At 43.5% G+C, this 20,906-nt stretch overlaps 2 protein-coding genes across 8 annotated transcripts; one reads left to right on the top strand and one right to left on the bottom strand.

The window, feature by feature from the left end:
- Positions 1-355: 355 nt before the first annotated feature.
- Positions 356-16,231, top strand: LOC119124866 (ELKS/Rab6-interacting/CAST family member 1-like). Of its 7 annotated transcripts, none has more exons than XR_005098344.1 (22): positions 356-729; positions 1,971-2,737; positions 2,855-3,043; positions 6,152-6,443; positions 6,610-6,737; positions 6,901-6,975; positions 7,043-7,198; positions 7,414-7,581; positions 7,707-7,874; positions 8,144-8,281; positions 8,426-8,566; positions 8,687-8,827; positions 8,898-9,091; positions 9,330-9,341; positions 9,501-9,636; positions 9,704-9,835; positions 10,005-10,061; positions 11,206-11,366; positions 11,500-11,647; positions 11,847-11,942; positions 12,073-12,157; positions 13,246-13,380. XR_005098344.1 is itself a non-coding variant. In XM_037255197.1 (22 exons), the coding sequence occupies exons 2-22, from the start codon at positions 2,195-2,197 to the stop codon at positions 13,703-13,705; spliced, it is 3,399 nt and encodes a 1,132-aa protein (XP_037111092.1). In that variant the 5' UTR covers positions 357-729; positions 1,971-2,194; the 3' UTR covers positions 13,706-16,231. The 7 variants fall into 7 exon arrangements, 4 of the variants coding, with proteins under 4 accessions (XP_037111092.1, XP_037111093.1, XP_037111094.1 ...); XM_037255197.1 differs by lacking the exon at positions 12,073-12,157 and adding an exon at positions 13,568-16,231 and having other exon boundaries at positions 357-729; positions 13,246-13,431; XR_005098345.1 differs by lacking the exon at positions 10,005-10,061 and having other exon boundaries at positions 358-729.
- Positions 16,232-16,566: 335 nt separating this feature from the next.
- LOC119124870 (F-box/LRR-repeat protein 14-like) lies at positions 16,567-19,683 on the bottom strand. Its single transcript, XM_037255207.1, has one exon. It carries the CDS (start codon positions 19,260-19,262, stop codon positions 18,051-18,053), a length of 1,212 nt encoding a protein of 403 aa, XP_037111102.1. The 5' UTR covers positions 19,263-19,683; the 3' UTR covers positions 16,567-18,050.
- Between the last annotated feature and the right edge of the window lie 1,223 nt (positions 19,684-20,906).

The raw sequence follows: 20,906 nt of genomic DNA, 5'->3' as shown, positions 1-20,906 counted from the left end.
ATTAACTGCATGCAGCCTACTTGAAAAGAAAATTTAACGATGCTGTCTGCACATCTGCAAGCTTAATTTTAATGTTAGATTGTATACAATACAATGTTTACAATACATTATATTGTATTTGCAAAACCTATTCAATACATTTCAGCATTTCTCTTGGCTAAACTGCCTTCACAAGCTAATGTGGATGTTTATTCATTCATTCATTCATTTGAGGAGGTGCACCAGTCGTGACATGATATTGGTGGTATTATTAGGTGCATTAAATTAGGTTCAGGTATCAAATGCACGGCCGCCACTAATAAAAAACATTGTGTACCTGTGTGGCCGTCTCTTTCTCGTGACCGCGCATCGAAACAGAAGCGTGGCATGCGCGGCGAGGACAGTGTTGGGAACGCGCATCGGAGGCTTGCTGACGTCACTGAAGCGCCTTGGCTTGCTCTCGTGAACTGCTGGCAAAAAAGATGGCAAAATTTGATAGACAACTGTCGAGCGACTAGCATCTGAAATTTATTTATTTTGCAATCGAATGCCTATTGTGTAATTGTTTGGGGAAGCGAGGCTGATTTTCGATGGTAGCAGACGACAAAAAAGCTAGTTTATTGCAGACGTTTTAAGCACTGGCTATTGTGTTAGTAGCGAGGGGGAAAAGGAGAGCTTCTGCTGGCTTGTCCACGTACATGGAAGACATCAACCTATGTCATATTGAACGTTGGTTGACGGGAATGACAGGTATGTAAAACCCCTCAATGACAAACCAGCGTGTATAGAAAATACATATAAAGCTGCTTAGGAAAACTGTTCGATTTTAAGGGTGTCTCCACCACGGCAGACCCGTGTTCGGTGTCGTTTGGGATTGTGTGAAAAAACATCCCGTTTTGCTTTTTGACATTTTGACCGTGTGTTGCCTTTGGATAAATCATGCTGTCTAGTTAAATGACAGACTAGTGTTTATCTTGTTATCCATTTGTACAGCGATGGAGTTTTTTTCCTCCCCCTTCGTCCACTGTGGACAATCCCCCCTTTCCCCCTCCTTCCCCTGCTAGTTTAGACGTAAACGTCAACACGTCACATTTTGCCTTTGTTATACATAATCAATTTTGAACGCGCACAAACATGAGGCTAGCAAATGGGGTTTTTGTTCCAAATGGGGAAATACTCCACATTGAAAAGATTTAGCGGTCACCGCTAGCCGGTAGTTTGATGAAACGTTAGCCAGCTAGCAAGGCCACGCAGGCTGAGGGTTACATTTGTGGTGGGCATATAGACAACAAGATTGACGATTAAAGCTCATTCTCTCTTACCCTCCAGAAATACAAAGAACCATAAGTTAAGATCGCGTTTGTTACATAATGCATTTTCGATCTTTTATTTAGTAGTGGTGAAAGTTGTCACACCCTCTAAAGCACTAGAACCTGGGTCAATTTGCAGGATTTTGCATGGATGTATGTTAGGAAAACATGTATTGCGTTTTGGACATATATGTGCACCTGAGTTTTTTAGTGGTGTCTACTTTTTTCTATCTACCTAACTCTCGCTCTCTGTCGGCACATGATGGAAACCAGTGATACAATTACATATAAAATGACTGGTTTCCTCCCATATTCCCAAAACATTCATGATAGGTTAACTGAAGACTCTAAATTGTTCCCAAGTGTGAATGGATGGTTGTCTATTTGTGCCCTCTGAATGGCTGGCAACAAGGTTAGGGTGTACTCCCTCACTTCCCACTAAGTGTCAGCTGGTCAGGGCCCCAGGACACCCACAACCAAATTATGTGCTGGTGCGATGAACTGAGAAGATTGGTACTACCAGCACCAAGTTAAATTGGACCACTGCCCAGTGGTTAGGAATCACTGGTACGAGGGGGGTGTTGGATGGATGGTTTGATCGATGTTTAGTTGTACCTAAGGATGTGACTGGTGAGTGTTTAATCATAATGTATACAAAACTTCAATTTACATTCTCTGCAGATCGACATCACATTTAGCAACGGTGGATGTGTCAGCTCCTGTTGGGAACAGGATATCTGTGTATGTCGCCTATCAGTGAAAGTGGAGAGACTTCTTTCATCATGAACATTGTGCCTTCTGCCTCTAACTGAGCAACCACAAGCACAAATCAGTGTGATCGTTAGCTTGCATCTGAGCTTACCCACCCTACTTTTGCCGCTTGCCTTGAGTCTTCAGCTCAGAACATGTATGGTAGCGCCCGCTCGGTCGGCAGAGGGGATGCCAACCATAGTGGAGGCAGGGATGCAGGCGGGGGCACTAATCAGGGATCGGGTCGCTCCCCTCGCCTCCCTCGCTCCCCCCGCATGGGCCACCGTCGCACTAACAGCACCGGGGGCAGCGGAGGAGGTCCCGGTGGCGCGGGAGGCAAGACGCTCTCGATGGAGAACATCCAGTCCCTCAACGCAGCATATGCCACCTCGGGACCGATGTACCTGAGCGACAATGAGGTGGCTGTGGGGGAGCATCTCCCCAAAAGTGCAGGCGGGGCTGTGACCACCATGGGGCGGCAGCGGGTGACCTACGGATCAAGGAGCAGCGGTGGCGTGGTGGCAGCGAGCACACCCAACATCTCCACCTCGGTGCCTTCGAGCACAGTGCTGCCTGCGGGCCTTATGGCGGGCGACGCTTTGGCTTTTGGGGACCACCACATGGCGTCCACGGTACCCCATTCTTTACGGCAGGCGAGGGACAACACCATACTGGACCTTCAGGCCCAACTCAAAGAGGTATTTACTGAGAGGTTACAAATCTAATCGTGCAATGAAATTGTTTGCACAGTGGCATAAAAATATATGGTACAATTCTTGACACGTCTCCCCTGCGTTGATCTCTGCTTGTCTTAGGTTCTGCGGGAAAACGAATTGTTGCGGCGGGAAGTGGAAGTCAAAGAGAGCAAGCTGAGCTCGTCCATGAATTCCATCAAAACATTTTGGAGTCCAGAGCTGAAAAAGGAGCGAGCGCTCCGCAAAGATGAGGTGTCGAAGATCTGTGTGTGGAAGGAACAATACCGTGTGATTCAAGACGAATCTCAGGTGAATTTTTCTAGATTGCTGACTTTGATAGCTTCGATCGGGTCTATCAAACTCATTTTCATTGCGAGCCATATTTTAGTTATTGTTTTCCTCAGAGAGGTACTGTGACTGTGAAAATGCAATAAAAAAATATTTTTAGGGCTGATAAGATTAATCAAATAACTCAAAACATTATATTACAAAAAACAATGAAGCAGGACCTCTGCTTTGAATGTTTGGAGGGATCACTTTTCCACTCAGACTAATGTTCACAAGTGCCACAGGGTGTAGAACTAATGGCAGCATGCCAGGAATAAACAGTCAGAAAAAGAAATAAGTGTGGGATCATTTTCACTTATGAAAGACGATCAAGTGTATTGTGTCTAGTGCAACAACATCAACATAATGACATCCAGCATGATGCAATGTAGCTAATTTGATAAAGACTACCACCGTGAGTTAGAACATATTGTAATGACCACATAAGTGGTCAAGGAGAGACCTAGCATCCCGTGCACTGTCAATAACTCTATTGAAGAACTGGTAACAGAATAAATAGGTTCAAAGTACATTCATCGACAAGCTTCTATGTCCACGGAAGCCACTCGACTCGACACACAGCCTGGCTAATCATTAGCTAGTCCACAGCTAGCTGCTAACAAAAGCTAACAACAGCAAATTCCTTCTTTCACATCAATCACCAGGCCAGGCTCGGCCATTTAAAGCCCCATACACTCAAAGTTACAGATACTGCAGTGTAGAAAAAGAGGATTACCACACCAAGTGGTCTGAAATACTACCTGCACCTGACATGCACATTTGTAATTGTATTAGGTGTCGTAATCAATCCAATTTTATCTGTGTAATTGATGCGATAGTCTGTAGAATAATCCGTTTTAAAATGGCTGCCACCCTGATGTATCATCACACCTTGACATCATGACATATACACAAGTGTCCCTGTATTTCATTATTATGTATATTTATAACAGCAATTTGAAATTGAAATCACAAGTCAAAGAAAATATTCAGTCAAGCAAAAATATTATTGTTCCAGTTATGTTAAGTAGGGATTTCTTAAATAAATGCTTGTAACATTATAAAAAGTGAAGAGAATTTGCAATTTTGGTTAGACTTTCTGTCAAACTGTAAAGAACTAATCCATTTAGTGAGAAACATAAAGGAGATACAAGATTGCCTTCAAAAGTATTAATTTCCTACTGTCGCCTTTACTGTGTTTACCTGTCTCTTAATTAATATAAGTTCCAGGCAGGGTTTTCCTATCTTGTTAACACTCTTATCCTTTATATACCGAGTACGAATGCAGTGATATGCTCCTTTTTAATCGATGGAATAGATTGCATGCATGCTTTAGATTCTATGCTTGTTCAAATGCTCTACTATTCCCCCTAAAAAGTTTATGTCCTTCAACCTACTTTATAATTGTTGAGTGAGCTCAGCGAAATTAAAAAAGGGTACCTTACATCCTTTGTTACGTCGGGTTCCTTAATGAAAGGGCAGATTTCTCAAGTTTGCCCACACTGTCGCAGAATCACTGTGGTTTAATTCCAGCGATTCCCGAGCAGCTGGGGGCTAATAAGTGGGTCTTGTAATTTAAAGATGTCTGCTTTCTCCCATGCTGGCACACACGCACACCTCCAAGGCTTTTTGTTTTTTCTAATTCTGGCCACTGTCTGTTGTTGCTGTTTGTTTACTTTTGTGTTTTATCTTAAATCCCTGTGTATATTTTTAAGCATCTCTTTTCTCCTTCAGGCATTTACCTAATAATCTGTTCACTCATCCTTTTCCAATTGCAATATGGAACCTCCTGGCGTATTTAATTTTAGCTCAACACTCTTTGTCTTTTTAATTAATGTGTATGATTCACGGAGGCGTGGGCCCTCCATGTGGCAATTTACATGTTTTAATCACACATTGAGTATTTTTAACATGTATGTTCCGGATTGGAGTCTCAGACTAAATCACCATCGCCGAATAACATTCCACCCACTTAATATTTTCTGTCAACTAGGTCTACATGATATTTTCGCGCACACACACACACTATACTTAATTTATTCTAGTGTTAGGGTAAAGAAGGGTGTGAAACTGGCAGGCACAGAATGATTTAACTCAAGTGTGGAACATGTCGCAAGACTTCTTTTCTCATTTGCGCTATTACACTTAAGATTGTGTGGTAAGTGACACCGTTTGAAACGTTGACGCCTCTGCCCGCTAACATATTCCGGAATACCAAACGCAATAGACAGGCTAACAGGAATGAGCAAAGACGTTGCGTTGTTTTATACCTTCAAACAACTGCGTCTTTAACACTTTTTGGAACTTGGATGTAAATGTTGGGAGTGAAGGGGGGAGCAAGAAACAGAGAGCGGGGGGTTGAAAGGAAAGCAGACTTGTCTCTTTGTTGTGCCTTGTGACAAGTCTCACTATGGCTTGAGACGAGTGTGTGACATGATCTTGCTTTATGACAGCAACACCGCCCGGCCGCCCGCCCGGGGCCAAATGCCACAATCCATGGAAAAGGGGCTCATGACCTGATTGGATTTTACCACTTGCCTCACCCCAAGTGTGCAATGTAACACCACTCACAATTGCGTCACCCGACCGCTGCTATGATGAAAGGGCCACATTTCCTCCTTACCTCCGCCAAACCTTTTATTGGATAGTTAAACAGGGCTAGAGACTAACTTTTTGCGCTGGCTGCACCCCAAATTTTATGACTCATCGCATTCAACACTGCCGTTTTTGTTTTTTTTAAACAAAACTAAATGCTTAACCAACAAACCTGGTCATTATAACGTTGTTTATTTGCTGCGCACTTACACGAGACAGGCAATGGATGGGAAAAAAATGTAGAGTTGGGCTCTGTTCTCAAAAATTCATCCTATTTCTTGAAATGCTGATTTCTCATCGCCAAGCAATCACAATAGTTTTGGTGAAGAATAACAGTGTTGATATTTGAGTTGAATTTGATCCCACATTTGTGGTGAAAGTAATGATTCAGCCGATTCATTTGTCATCAATGTGACGTCAGCTTTACAAAAGTCGACGTCACAATGAGCGATCGAAGATGCGCACACATGCAAAAAACAAAATGTTTTCCCACAGCACCTCCAGATGACCGTGCAGGCGCTCCAGGATGAGCTAAGGATCCAGCGGGATCTAAACCAGCTGCTGCAGCAAGACCCCGCCAGCCAAGGCCGGGATCTGGCCCTGGCGTCGGAACCGACCGAAGAGAACTTTAGGCGGCTGCATTGTGAACACGACAGGCAGGCCAAGGAACTCTTTCTTCTTAGGAAAACTTTGGAGGAGATGGAGATGAGAATTGAGACGCAGAAGCAAACTCTTGGGGCCCGAGATGAATCCATCAAGAAACTATTGGAGATGTTGCAAAGCAAAGGTGGGTGGAAATTTTCACCCAATGTTGGTGCAGGTTTGACATTTGTACAATTCATTTCAAACGTCAGCCGTTGAAATTGTCCAATATCTCTCCTTTATGTGTTAGCCGCTCCTAGCTGCCCACAGGCGTTCTGTTATGTAACCACACTATTCCAATGTGTCATCAGGTCCATCTGCTAAGGCATCAGAGGAGGACCAGGAGCGCACCAGGAGGCTGGCTGATGCAGAGATGCACTGGCATCACCTGGAAAGTTTACTAGATCAGAGAGAGCGAGAGATAACTGCGTTGAGAGAAGTAAGGCCATGTTCCATCAACACTGTACTGTACTTCCACATTTATTACGCATAAATGACGCACTATCAAAGTCAAGACAATATATCTTTGTATCCTTTTCTCCACTAATAAGTGGAAGTCATTTCTTTCACGGGATTATTAAATAAATCTTGTCTGTCAACAGGAGCTGCATCGCAGATATGAGGGCACACCAGAGTCCACCAAAACAAAGGCTTTACAGACAGTCATTGACATGAAGGTGAGGACTGTATTTGACCTCGATTCCGTGGATGCCAGTTGCGTTAGAACATCTTCATCACCCCCAGGATGCAAAGATCAACTCAATGGAACGAAGCCTGAGGGACATGGAGGAGGAGCTGCTCATGATGAAGTCAAATGGGCTTCTGAGCTGTGAGGAGCGACAGGAGGAGATGAAGCAAATGGAGGTCTACCGCAGCCACACCAAGTTCATGAAGAGCAAGGTCAGACAAATTCTGAGGTTCTTGGTGGGGGAAATTAAATTTGCACTTGGTAAGGAGGCGACTTGCGCAATTAATAATAATTTCTGTGAATTTTCAAAGTTGGGAACATTCCATAGGTATGAACAGGACTTTAGATTTTATTGAAGTTTCCCGCCCCTTTGCAACTCTAGTAAGGAGCTGTTGTTGAGTTTTGTCTCCACTCTCCTCCCCCCCAGATGGACCAGGTGAAGCAAGACCTCTCCCGGAAGGACACCGAGCTGCTCGGCCTGCAGACAAAGTTGGAGACGCTCACTAACCAGTTTTCAGACAGCAAACAGCACATTGAGGTCCTCAAGGAGTCTCTTACTGCCAAGGAACAGAGGGCCGCCATTTTACAGACAGAGGTATGGCACAATCACTTTCAAACCACAGCTCAGACTCACATCTCCTGCCCATCCCCACCAATGCAGACTGAATTTATTGAGAATGCAATTCAGCTGATCTAGTCTGATCTGGTTTTCCTGGTTAGGTGGATGCCTTGCGTCTGCGCTTGGAAGAGAAGGAGGCCACTTTGAATAAAAAGAGCAAGCAGATCCAAGAAATGTCCGAAGAGAAAGGCACGCTTAGTGGAGAGATCCATGACCTCAAGGACATGCTTGAGGTGAAGGAGCGCAAAGTCAACGTGCTTCAGAAAAAGGTGATTTGAGCTTAAAACATGAAAAAAAAAAAGTGCAAATTCAACACTGGCAGGTACAAACTTTTCCCTCCAAGGGCAGCACACGGAAAAATGTAAGAATACGTAGATACTGTTGACTTTCTTCACCTTGAATTTATTTGACACACTTAATCCAATTGTTTTTATATTGTTGTTGATTTTTATGAAAACAAATGGACCGCGGGCTGCAAATGATAATTTGGACAGCCCTTTCATGATGTCATGGCTGACTGTATGTATTCCCTTTGAAGATTGAGAACTTGCAGGAGCAGCTGAGGGACAAGGAGAAGCAGATGAGCAACCTAAAGGAGAGAGTCAAGTCTTTGCAGGCTGACACGTCCAACACAGACACTGCCCTCACTACGCTGGAGGAGTCTCTCGCTGAAAAGGTAACAGATGAATGTCTTACTAAACACCACGCTCTTTCTCTATGAATGTGCTTTGTATAATCTAATTCACACTTAATACTGTGGTCCCCACGACTAATATTTTAATATATGAATATGTTCTATTTCCTTGACTATTTATGGTAGGAACGAATCATAGAGCGATTAAAGGAGCAGCGAGATAGAGACGACCGAGAGAAGACTGAAGAGCTGGACTCCAACAAGAAGGAGCTGAAAGAGTTGAAGGAGAGGCTGAGTTTACTGCAGGGAGACCTGTCAGACAGGGAGGTAATAACAATTCACTTCCCAACGCAGCTCATCTTCATTTCCTTTCATTATGACTTGTGCTTGCTGTGTTAGTTTAATAAGGTGGAAATGTTTTCTTTCTGCTTTGGTTTATGTGCTCAGACGTCTCTGCTGGACCTGAAAGAGCACGCGTCATCGCTGGCCTCCTCCGGCCTGAAGAAAGACTCCAAACTAAAAAGTCTGGAGATCGCCCTCGAGCAGAAGAGGGAGGAGTGTCTCAAACTAGATAACCACCTTAAGAGGGTAAAATGGCGTCATGACAACACGGCAGGCCACAAACACCTCACATCCCGCTCTTCTCTCATCTTGCCAGGCTCAGAATGCAACTCTTGAAGCTCAGGCCAACACCGAGCTGGCGGAGCGTATTAAGAGCCTGAAACAGGAAGTGGCCCGCCACAAAGAGGATTCTGGGAAAGCACAAGCCGAGGTGGACCGCCTGCTGGAGATCCTCCGGGAAATGGAAAATGAGAAAAATGACAAAGACAAGAAGATCAACGAGCTGGAGGGGTGAGTTTTTTCTTGTGTCTCTGAAATGCTTTCCCGTGAACGTTACTGAGGAAGTGAAAAAAAACGGACACCCGCGTCATCCAATAATTGCTAAAGATAGGGCTGGATAGATTTACAGGTTGTAAAAGTAAAGGAAGTCCCCTTTAATGACTTTCTAGATGCTTCCACTTTCCTAATTTGTACACACCCTCTTTTAATTCTCTCTTGCCTTTTCAATGGAAATCCTTCATCCTGACAGTTTGGCCTCCAGGTTAGTACGTCTCCTTACATCTTTGCGTCATCTTTTTCATCATTCACCACCATGAGGATTTATTTGTGATCATTATGACTTTTTTTGGTGAAAGGAAAATGCTCAAATTTGGCCACATTGTGTGTACACTGCTTTAGTTGATTCTTTCGTCCTCTATAGGCAGATGAAAGATCAGACAAAGAAGGTGGCATCTCTGAAGCACAAAGAGCAAGTGGAAAAAAGCAAGAATGCCCGACTGATGGACGAGGCTAAGAAGCGTGAGGACAACATGTCTGAGAGCTCACTGCAGGTGAAGGTGAGGCATGACTCTCAGCACAACGGATTCACATGAACTTGCTGATTGCCGGTCGGTCGGTCTACAGGACTCTTTGCGTCAGAAGTCGGAGCGCATCGAGGAGCTGGAGGAGGCCTTGAGAGAGAGCGTGCAGATCACCGCCGAGCGAGAGATGGTGCTTGCTCAGGAGGAGGCTGCCAGGTCCCTGCAGGAGAAACAGGTATGGGCACGGCTAGCGCAAAGGACCAACATCACACCTCACCAGGGTTGTGGTCATCATCTTTTTGTTTTTAAATTGACATCCTTCCTCTTTGCTGGCCACTGCTCCTCTTCTTTCAGTTCTTTTGTCATTTTTCTTTTCTCTCTTTCCGCTACTCACCGCCTGTCAGAAGTACTCTCTCAATGCAATGCATGAGTCCAACCTCGCCCACTTAAAGTGGTCTAAGGTACGAGCCCTTTATCTTTACGTGTGTGTGAGAGAATCTCATTCAGAGGCGACAAAGTACCGTGAACAGCAACACCTTCTGCACACATGCAGCCTGGAAGTAACTCAAAGGCGTTATTTGTTCCACTGTACAGTGTCCCCCCCCCCCCCCCCCCACCCACCCCGCATGTTCGCATTTCACTATTTGCAATTCAAAATTATCCTTGGGAGAACCTCCTTTATTTGCTGAGAAATCCTCCTTCCGACTCTTTTAGTGTTTTGGCTAAAGCCTGTCTAATATAAAAGTATTGCTTTGGCACCTTCTTGGGGCATCTTGGTGCCAAGGACTGATGGAGACGTAAAGACAGGAGCTAAGTAGTACTTTGCCACCATTTTGTGGCACGTCTAGGAAATTACAACCCCTTTTAGGGCATAATTGGGGAATATTGTATTGAATTATATTGGACCGGTTGCCATGTAATTGTCATGTTTGCTTATGAAAATGCTTATGGGAGTTGCATATTGAAGAAAACACAAACTTTCTGCTTGTGTCATGCGTACTTGGGTACACTTGCAAAATCAATTGAGCAATTCCTCAAAATAAAGACCATGTGCTCCCTTCAAATGGTTTATTGCCACTCCCAGTTGAAGTTTAATGAAAAACTATACAGAAAGACAATTCCGGATATTGTAAGACAAACACATGTAGAAAGACAATATTACAATAGTCACACTTTATTCTTTAGCCGCTGCGAAAAACATCTAATATTACTACAGCTTATTGAGTCATGATGCACAAGCCGTTTATTCTTTGCGTTTTAGTTCATTTTTTTATTACGTTTTTTTTTTTATAAAGTACAAAACTGTAGAGTGCTACTTTCCTCGTTAAAAATGTGTTACAAAAATGTTGATGGTGTTTCATGGGGGATGGAATAGATTGAATTTGGGGCTCTGCTATTCAAATTGGCTTGTGCCAGCGTACCTAATAAAGCGACCAGCGAGTGTATAGACTCTGTAAATAGCAAGTAAATACAACTTCTACCGTCACCGAATGCTACTTCACTCATCCCTTCCACTTCCATCATGTGTATCTATGTTTTTATCTGAGCTTTTCCTTCTCCTTTTATTTTCCTTTTATTTTAACCGATTTGTGTGTGTGTTTCAAGATGGAGGAACTGCTTGGAGCCATGGAGAAAGTGAAGCAGGAGCTAGAATCCATGCGGGCCAAACTCTCCTCTACCCAGCAGTCTCTGTGCGAAAAGGAGGCTCATCTCACCACCCTGAGAGCCGAACGCAGGAAGCATCTGGAGGAAGTGCTGGAAATGAAGTAAGGACTCGCAGCAGGACTGATTATTGATTGACATTTTCACCAATTGTGGTTGTGCCGGGATCGAATCCATCGCGATAAATGTGCGTTCACTCTGTGGCTCATTTTTTTTTTCTCTCTCCCACACTGACAGGCAAGAGGCGCTGCTGGCGGCCATTAGTGAGAAGGATGCAAACATTGCTCTGCTGGAGTTGTCCTCCTCCAAGAAAAAGAAGACTCAGGATGAAGTGTCTTTGTTGAAACGAGAGAAAGATCGACTGGTGCAACAACTCAAGCAGCAGGTGGGTGGGACAAATTTCAGATAAATTAGTGGCACCCATACAATTAATTGGAATTTGATGCGTTTTGCCACCATCACATTTGGCTTCTAACTTAATAAACAAAATATGCAACAAAATATGATTCAAATTTGAAATAATACAAGTATAGACAAATATTCCGATTCCTGACTGTTTATTTGTTTCTGTGGTAAATAATCAGACGCAGAACCGCATGAAGTTGATGGCAGACAACTATGAGGACGAACATCTAAAGACAGCCCCTGACCATACAAACCACAGGCCCTCCCCAGACCAGGTAGCGTATAACAACCGGGTTTCTCTCTTCATCCTTACCTCCCAGATTAAGATAATCATGTGTGCTGCTGCTCAGCTTTGAACACACACTAACCAAATATTCCTCTCTACCGCTGCACCTGGCCTAACAGGATGACGAGGAGGGTATTTGGGCATAGCCAACATTGTGCCCGCCCCCCTCTCTTTCTCTCTCTCTCTGCCATTTTGTTGCCAAGGGTGAGCTCGTCTAAAATAACAAATGTGTTTTGTTACTGCGCCATTCCACCTTTTTGCCAATTATTCATCTTGCGTTTGTTTGTCGTTGTGTGGGTTGTTTATTTTCTGTTTCATTATTTTCCTGCCTTCTGTGTTGGTGCTCACTGTCATCTTTTCTGGTCTCAAGTGCTTCATTATCTATGTGTGTCTGCATGAGTGAACGGAATAAAGAAAGGACTCTAATTACACTGGTCAACAGCAATTTTTACTGAATGATGGCTTCATTTTTCCCTCAAAGTATTTTGAATGCTGATTTAAAAATGTCTACTTTTTTCGAGCAAATCAGGTTTTTGCGTTTTTTTTTCCATTTTTTTTTTCAGTATGACCTATCAAAGGCTTGCTCAGTATGGATTTTACCATGTGTTGTAATTTATAGCTATATTTTAGAAAAAGAAAAATGTGTTGCTAAAACAAACATTGAATTCATAAATATTACAATATATTATGCTATGTTATGATGATGACGGCAATGAAAACCTGATGTGCTAGAAAAAACTATGGCAGTCTCTGATTCAGTATAAAAAAATTAATCTGGGAAAGATTAATTCCATGTCTGACGAAAAAAAAAAAAATGTTAGTACAAATTTGTTGACCAGTGTTATTGCATTCGACAGAACATCAGGGTTTTGCATGTCTTATCTAATGATGTTCTAATCAGTAAGCATTATGGTACAATACCACTTTTGGCATTGAAAGTAAAAATTTACTTTGTAGAAAAAGATTTATTGTTGAAACATGTTTTGGCACTGATAAAGATACCACAGAAAAATAACGTACTATATATTTAGCATTTCTGTCCATCTCTTTTCTTTATTTAGTAAGTCAAGTTACTACTGTAAAAAAACAGTCAGTCAAATAACCTATGTTGATTTTACTCCATCCTTTTCCATGCGAAAACTTGTTTTGGTGGCAGTGTTCTGGCTCCGTGTTTAATCACAAAGAGTGTATTGCGACTAAATTGTCAATTGTAAATTGTCATCATGTTCTCCACTTCAACAAAGTCTTAACCTTTCTCTCCCCCCCCCCCCCCCCCCCTCCCACACACACAGATGATAACCCCTGTTGTAGCCCTGTGCCAGAACCGCAGCAAGCTCAAGCTCTACATAGCCCACTTGACCGACCTCTGCTACGACCGCGATCCGAGCATCCTCAGCCAGCTCACGCCGCCCGCCCACTATCACCGCAGCGACCCGGACGACTGGGAGGAGGAGCTCCTGAAGATGACGACGGAACAGGTAAAGGAAGAGCACATAAATTCGAGTGGCTGAGTTCATTTAAACATGGGGAACAGTTTGTGTGACTTGAAATTTACCCGAAAATGTAACACGGGGTATTAAACCAAATCAATGGTGGTGACCGTCTGCCTTCCAGTTGGAGAAGGAGCTAGAGCTATGCGAAAAGGAAAGCGGTGAGCTGCAGGAGTACGCCAACTGCGTCCTGCAGCAGATTGCCGACTGCTGCCCTGACATCTTGGAGCAGGTTGTCAATGCGCTGGAGGAGTCGTGCTGACCCACGGGAGCAGCCCAGGTTTGCTCGGACCCCATTTCATCTCCAGCTTTTGACAAGGCCCTCCCCACGGGGTTATAATAACTACCAAAACTCGCCTGAAAGTGCTTTCCTGTCCCATTTTGACACCATTTGATTCCTATATTGACATTTAACCAGCTGTGTTAAGACACAAGTGAAAAAAACAGCACAATATTTAACATAACGCAACATTATTGCACACTTTGAGAGTACAGTGGAACTTCACAGCCCACACTTGAATAATCACAAGTCGGGTGTTATGAAAATCCAAACAGAAAAGAACTAGCAAGGTTCTATCTAATAAGGTACTCTGAGGTCTCGTGCACACAAAGGTGATTCTAAATCAAAACTTAACTAATTTCTGATGTGGGATTTCCCCCAAAGTTGTAATGGAATTCCAAATTGGTTTTCTTTTGTAGAGGTTCCACTGTATTGAAATCTCATACTTGAGCACAAAGTCTGAAGGTTTACTGCTGGCGTTCCTCTCTGTGGCTGGAGGCATTCGCAGTGGAATCAGGCACAGTTCTGTCACATGTTGAGTCTTTAACGGAAAAGGGCTTCATTAGTTGTTCACGTGGGGAAGGAAAGCACTCGGGCTCGGTGGGGTGCTGGGGACCACGCCAGTCTGAATTCCCTCCCTTATGGACTGCAAGCTACTGGTGGGAACATAGTTTCATCTCTGAGCTACGGATCTTTGGGATCTTTTGTTACTTGCCTGGCTCAGGTGCCAGGGGTCTTGCTCTGTAGTCCTTTTAAAGGAGACATATTACGAAAGAATATTATGACCCCTCATTGTTAGGGAATGCAAGGAAATGGGGCAGCTTCTCAATTTTGCCAATTTAGCAACTTTGTGACTAGATTAGGGACAATTTGAAATGCCCCTTTTTTTTTGTAGTAGTAGTATTTAGAAGGACAGGAAATTACAATTTGAATTTTAATCAAGTAAAAAAACAAAAATGATAGTACGTTATGTTTTGGTTGGGGCTGGAACAAATTATTGGAATTTCAATTCATTTCAGTGGGGAAACTTGATTTGATAGTCAGATGAGTTCCAAGCTTGGTCCCGGAACAAATTAAACTTGTAATTAAACTTGTAAGTCAAGGTTCCACTTGTAAGTCAAGGTTCCACTGCATTTCTTTACATGACACTAAAAAGCCAATTCTCATAATTTGTCTCCTTTAATAATATAGACGAGAGAGACTGAGAGAGGGGCGTTTTTAAACTTTTATTCTGTCAATGGTTTTGCACATTGGGTTCACTTGTTATGAGGTATGCAATGTTTCTTTGGAGAACGTTCTAGTGGCCTTGAAGCATGTACGGGAGGTTGGGGGTGGGTGAGACAGTAGCCGACCTAACCCGGGGATGTTTTTTTCCTCCCCTGTACTATTGGTGCTCTCAAGGCACAATCTTAAAATTGGTCCCTGTGATCTATTTGGCATTGATCTCAAGTTCCTAATAGATGTTACAAGGCACAAAATGTTCAGTTGGCCAAATGCCACAAAAAGAAAGTAACGGCTCTAATTTTGTTCAGTGTTCTCTTCAGGGCTCTTTTAATTTGACTTTTCAAGATCCGTTTGTAAATAAAGTGATATTTAACACGTGCTGTGACTGAATTGAGGTAAGTGGGCCATGTCGTGCATTCTTTTTTGAAATTTTGAAAAGAAGAAAAAAAAATACTAAGCAGTGCCATTGTCTACTTTTGTCACAGAGAAAAAAAATGTGTGAGTACTGCTGTCTTAAGTATGGAGAATCTTCTATCGAAATATATGAACGTAAATGCGTAGGTATGTATAAATGTTAACTGTATGGCTATACAATGAATGTTTGCACAGAATCTCCAGGAGTGACAAAAAATGTAATTTGCGTCACTTGGGAAAAGAAAATGTTTCCACACCAGGTGTGATGGGAAGAAAATACTTTTTGTTTTGAACATTTAGTGTTGATTGTCAGTGAGCTCCATATAAGCCTGAAAGAACTATGTCAAGCTCATTTCAGTTACAGTGGCACCTCCAAAGTCCTAGTGCCCCATAAAGTCATTCTAAAAATATTTACTGTTAAGTGGAGCTTGAAATAAATTTTATTCTGGGGGAAATGGGAAGTTCACTGTTGGACTTTGGCTGATCCGCTGTACTGTAACTCTGTGGGAGGCCTGGGAAGAAAATGCAGCTCCAGTCTAGGAAGTAACTTGTTCTTACTTGCTTCATGAATTGGAAGGTGGACTCGCCACCGCAACGACCAAGAGTGTGTGTTTCTTTTCCGTTCAGTCTGTGTGTCTTCTTGCATTTGACTTAATGTCTCATGTAAACTCTTAAAATCTGTCAAGGAATTCAAGTGACTTTATTTTTAAATTTTATATTATTCAGAGGAATTCCTTTGTTTTGGTATTCGTAAAAGAAATGTGTTCTGCCTTGGATCTGTTTGTTGCAAAAAAAAGAAGAAAAAGCCCGGCCATATTTCTGAGTTGTTTGGATTTTGTATGGATGTAAATGAATAAATTATAAGCCTTGTTTCTGGCTTTCTTGAAATTACATACACAAACCTTAACACTTGCTTGTGTATTAAACACACCCATACATGCATTATGCATGTAATAAAACCCATCTATTTAAAAATATACACACACACACACACACACTGTAATGTGTGTACTAGATATGTACTATGTATATTACACGTGCATCCACATGTTCATTAAAAGATGCAGTGTAAGTATTTATATACACAGTATACACTAATTGAATATGTATACATGGGTAACATGTACAAGACCTGCAAAGTGCACAGACAACATGCACACACATTTACACACATTTTAGAAAAACCGCACATATGCAAGATGCAATTGAAACATATTTGCCATCTTTATTCATAAATATCACTACAGTATGAATATAAAACATCTTAAATTACTGTTTTGTTTTTACATGAAAAAAATACTCAAGACTATCATTTAAAGCTCCTTATGAGAAAACTCCACTGAACAGTTTTTATTTTTTGCTTCTTTGTTGCATAAAGCCTTTCAGCCGTCAAGTCAAGGCTGTAGTACTGTGGCACAGGGATTTTTTTTTTTGGTGTGGCGCCCTCTTGGAACACTGTGGCCGCATTTTACACAATGTATAAACAACTTCAATTTGAAGTACAAAATTATAGCATACAAAAAAATATTACTTTTTAAAAAAAATACATCAGCCAAAAAAAGAGTAAAAATTCCAGCAGCTATGCCAGACTTAAGAATAAAAATACCTACCGATTATTATTATTACCATAAATCTTTTTAGTTTGTATAAAATCAGAATTTGTGCTAGAGTTGCAAAAATGATGTGATGTCATAATCTAGTGCTGAGCTGTAGGCACTGCTGTGTGGGAGAGGTAGCTAAATAACTGGACACATGATTAAGTTGCTCTGGCCTATCCCAGGTGGCTTTGGGCGAGAGGCGGGGCACACCCTGGACTGGTCGCCAGCCAATTTCAGGGCACATACATTGTATACAAAAAACCTGACAATTTAGTCTTCAATTGACATGGATATTTTTGAAATGTGGGCAAAAAAGGAAGCAAGCATGAGGAGAACACATAGGAAGGACGGAGCTGACATTTGAACCCTGAATAAGCGCCAGCTCACCGTGCTGTTGAAACTAAAAAAAAAAAAAAAAAAGTCAATTTTCTATAGCGCTTCTAGTCATTAAGATCACAGGTAGGCATGGGTCAATTACTACTTTGACAGGGGGTTCAGGTCGTTAATGTGCAATGTCCTTAAAAAAAGTGCCAATTGGTACTAGTTAGCCCCAAGGACAACATGTAGTCCACGGGTTTGTTCTAAAATAGCTCACGTGAAAGGACACTGCAACTAAGAAGATTTAAAACAATTACTTAAACATGATACATATTTCTTCTGTACTCATTTTTTTTATTTTGTTGTTAGAACATAAAGACTATTAAAATAGAGGAGAATTATGTTTTTATTTACCTAAATATTTCAATAATTTTAGAGCAGCAATTTTAATACTATGTTACCGCGATATTTGTGCACATGGTCATATCGTCAAAATGTAATATTGGCCCATGCCTAGGTGAGTTGGGGCACACCCTGGACTGGTTGCCAGCCAATCGCAGGGTACATATACTGAAGACAAACAACACATAGGGACAATTTAGAGTCTTCAATGAAGTTAACGCGTTTTGGGGTTGTGTGAGGGAGCCGGAGTACCTGGATAAAACAAATGCAAATACGAAGGCCGGGGGGTGGACCCGAGATTGAAACCCAGAACCGCGAGAACATTTCACCACTTTCTCCCTCGAGAGTTTGCGATCCGTGGAAGATTGTTTTCACCTGATGCGTTCGCTGTCCGTCATCTGCCACAAGCCCAGGTTGAGCACCTTGAGGCAGGGCAGCTGCGTGATTCTCTCCAGGCCCCTTTTGGTGATCTTGGTGCATCCGTACAGGTCGATGCCTGTCAGCTGCGTCAGGTGGTCTGCGATGAGCTCCAGGCCCTTGTCGGTGATGCGCACGCACTGTCCGATGTTGAGCGTCTTGAGCTCGTGCATCTGCCTCACCATGCGGTTGATGCCGTCGTCACTCACGTGGCACGAGCACAGTGACAGCGACTTGAGCCGGTAGAGGCCCTGCGCAATGTGCGCCAGGCTCTGGTCACCAATCTTGTCGCAGAAGGACACGTCCAAGCCTGATAGACGCAGTGAACCCGTGGCCAGGTGCATGATGCCCGCATCGCTGATGTTGTCACACGAGCGCAGGTTGAGGCTGCCCAGCCGGCTCATGCGCGACACATGGATCATGCCGGCATCGGAGATGCCGCCGCAAAAGCTCAGGTTGAGCACCTTGAGCCCACCCAGGCCCATGGCCACGTGCTTGAGCGACAGGTCGGTGAGCTTCTGGCAGTCCTGCAGGGTGAGCTTCTCCAATGCCAGGCAGCCCTCGGCCGCGTTGCGCGTCATGCCCGACAGGTGCCCGATGCCCACGTCTGACACGTGGCGGCAGCTGCGCAGGTTGAGGCTCTTGAGCCGGTGCAAGCCCCAGGCCACCAGGAGGAGCCCCGTGTTGGTGATATTGCTGCACCCACCCAGCTCCAGCACCTCCAGGTTCTTCAGGTACTTGGCGATGCGCCCCAGGCTTGAGTCGCTGATCTGCTTGCACAGGCTCAGGTTGAGGACCCGCATCGAAGGGATGTCCTGCACGAAGGCGTGGCCAAGGCCGTTGTCCGTCAGGTTGAAGCAGCCGCACAGGTTCAGGCTCTCGATATGGGGCATGCCCTGGATCACGTAGCTCAGGCTGCGTCTCATGCTGAGGATCTGGACCTTTTTGATACCCCTGGTCTGCAGGCTGGGGAAGAGGGAAGGGTTGGCCCGGCGTAGATGCAGCTTGGCTTCCACCCCCCGCCACACCGACTTGTGGTAAGACGCGTCCCTCCAGGCCGCGCACACTTGGGCCACCCGGCCTTTGTCTTTCACGTCCAGGTAGCTGAAGATGATGGCTAGGATCTCGGGGAAAAGGCACGAAACGTGGGTCTCCATTTCAAACATGAGGAGAGGAAGCAGGAGGGGGGGAACAATGCAGCCGTTGATCGCGAGCCCACGAAAAGACCAACGCGTTAGAGCACGGTATTCAATACACCCCAGTGCATCTCACACTCCTCTTGTTGCCGTCCAAATAGAAAAAGGCAGAAAAGGTGTCCTGAAGCGGGGTGTAATATTTCCCGAGCCGGCCAGTGAGGCTAATGCCACAGAGCTAGTTAGCTTAAGGCGGGTGGGTGTTTCGCCAGCCTTGCTCGAACAACGTGTCCTTTAGTCCAGATCATCGCACCCAAAACAACAAGCTCTTCGGTTAGTGGAAATGTATAACAGATCCATTTTGTCGTAAGCCGGGCTGCTGGAGCTCCCAAGGCATTTCCAGTTACCGGCCTGGAGCTCTATTGACTAAATTGGGTTAGCTTGGAGTCAGGTTAGCCACTAAACCAGCGACACCGAGTGGAGAAAAGGGAAGTTACACCCTCACTATTGGGGAGTTGTCGTTACCGGACACGCACGGCAACCTTTTTTTCCTCAACACGTTGACTGATTTGTATATGGGCGAAATCGGGAAGTGAAGTTTGTGCTTAGTGCTCTTATAGAGTGTGGTGAACAATAAAGCATACAATGATATGATGTCATACCAAGACTGGTCTATGAAGGGCAGTGTAGAGCCACAAGGGCCTCCAGACAGCTGGGAACTACCACGAAGAATAAATTAGTAGTAGAAGAAGAAGGCAAGCAATCGAAGGTAACTAATTGCAGTTTATCTGGTAACTAGTACATTGCGTTTGCAAACGTCTTCTTTTTGTTTTTATTATTCCAATGTGATACAAGTTCCATGAATTAGTTATTTAAAATTTATTAAAACGTTATTAAATGATAAAATTGCAAATGACAATGTCTTCTGAGCTTTTTTTTTTTTTAAATACAAATATCAAGTTACAATGTTAATTATGTACACTATTGACCCGCCCAGCCCCAAATAATTATTTTTTTTACTTTATTTTATCATATCATCAGCGGCAGTTCCCATGTTTTGTCTGGCATCTGGTTGCAGTGTTCGCATTTGTCCACCAGAGGGAGGCACAAATCTGACATGCTATTGGGAGAAGTAGGAATCCCACTCTACTCTGCCTGCAAAAGCGCGGTATGTAACTATCAGTACAGTAGATACTTTGACCGGAAATCTTATGATAACAGAAGTGGATTTTTGTAATTGTTTTTTTTTTAAAGGTTTGAAATAGACGAGCATAAGGGAAAAATGTGGCGAAAGAGTGATGGTGTTCCTGTTTCCCCTGTGGCTTGACTACTTGTCTGCCTAATGCCCTGTCTGATACCAAGCTCAGACAGATGGCCAATTAACTCTCATTAGCTCACTCTCACCACATCTTCGTTAACAGCTCAACACACACACACACACAGACACACAGACACACACACACACAAAGTCATTTGTAATCTTTTGGCCATTTAGGTTGACGCCAGGAAAACGCTTCAGCTTCAGAAAACTGGTGAGCTGTGATTGGTTGCAACCTGAGACCTGGCAACTGTGATGACAGTCGACAGCAAGTGTCAAAATGGCCGCCCGCTGAAATGGATAAAACAGGTGGATTTTGCCTGTTTATGTCATATTCCACAAATTAAACACTAATCACA

The sequence above is a fragment of the Syngnathus acus genome, chromosome 6 (assembly GCF_901709675.1).
Source record: "Syngnathus acus chromosome 6, fSynAcu1.2, whole genome shotgun sequence".
Classification (NCBI taxonomy): domain Eukaryota; kingdom Metazoa; phylum Chordata; class Actinopteri; order Syngnathiformes; family Syngnathidae; genus Syngnathus; species Syngnathus acus.
The sequence above is the reverse complement of the archived record's forward strand: the minus strand, read 5'-3'. Positions and strand labels throughout refer to the sequence as shown.

Coding starts and splice junctions, on each gene's coding strand:
- LOC119124866 (XM_037255197.1), top strand. CDS start 2,195: ATGTATGGTAGCGCCCGCTCGGTCGGCAGAGGGGATGCCAACCATAGT. Junction 8,567..8,686: donor GAGACCTGTCAGACAGGGAG/GTAATAACAATT, acceptor TTATGTGCTCAG/ACGTCTCTGCTGGACCTGAA. Junction 11,367..11,499: donor GAGGAAGTGCTGGAAATGAA/GTAAGGACTCGC, acceptor CCACACTGACAG/GCAAGAGGCGCTGCTGGCGG.
- LOC119124870 (XM_037255207.1), bottom strand. CDS start 19,262: ATGTTTGAAATGGAGACCCACGTTTCGTGCCTTTTCCCCGAGATCCTA.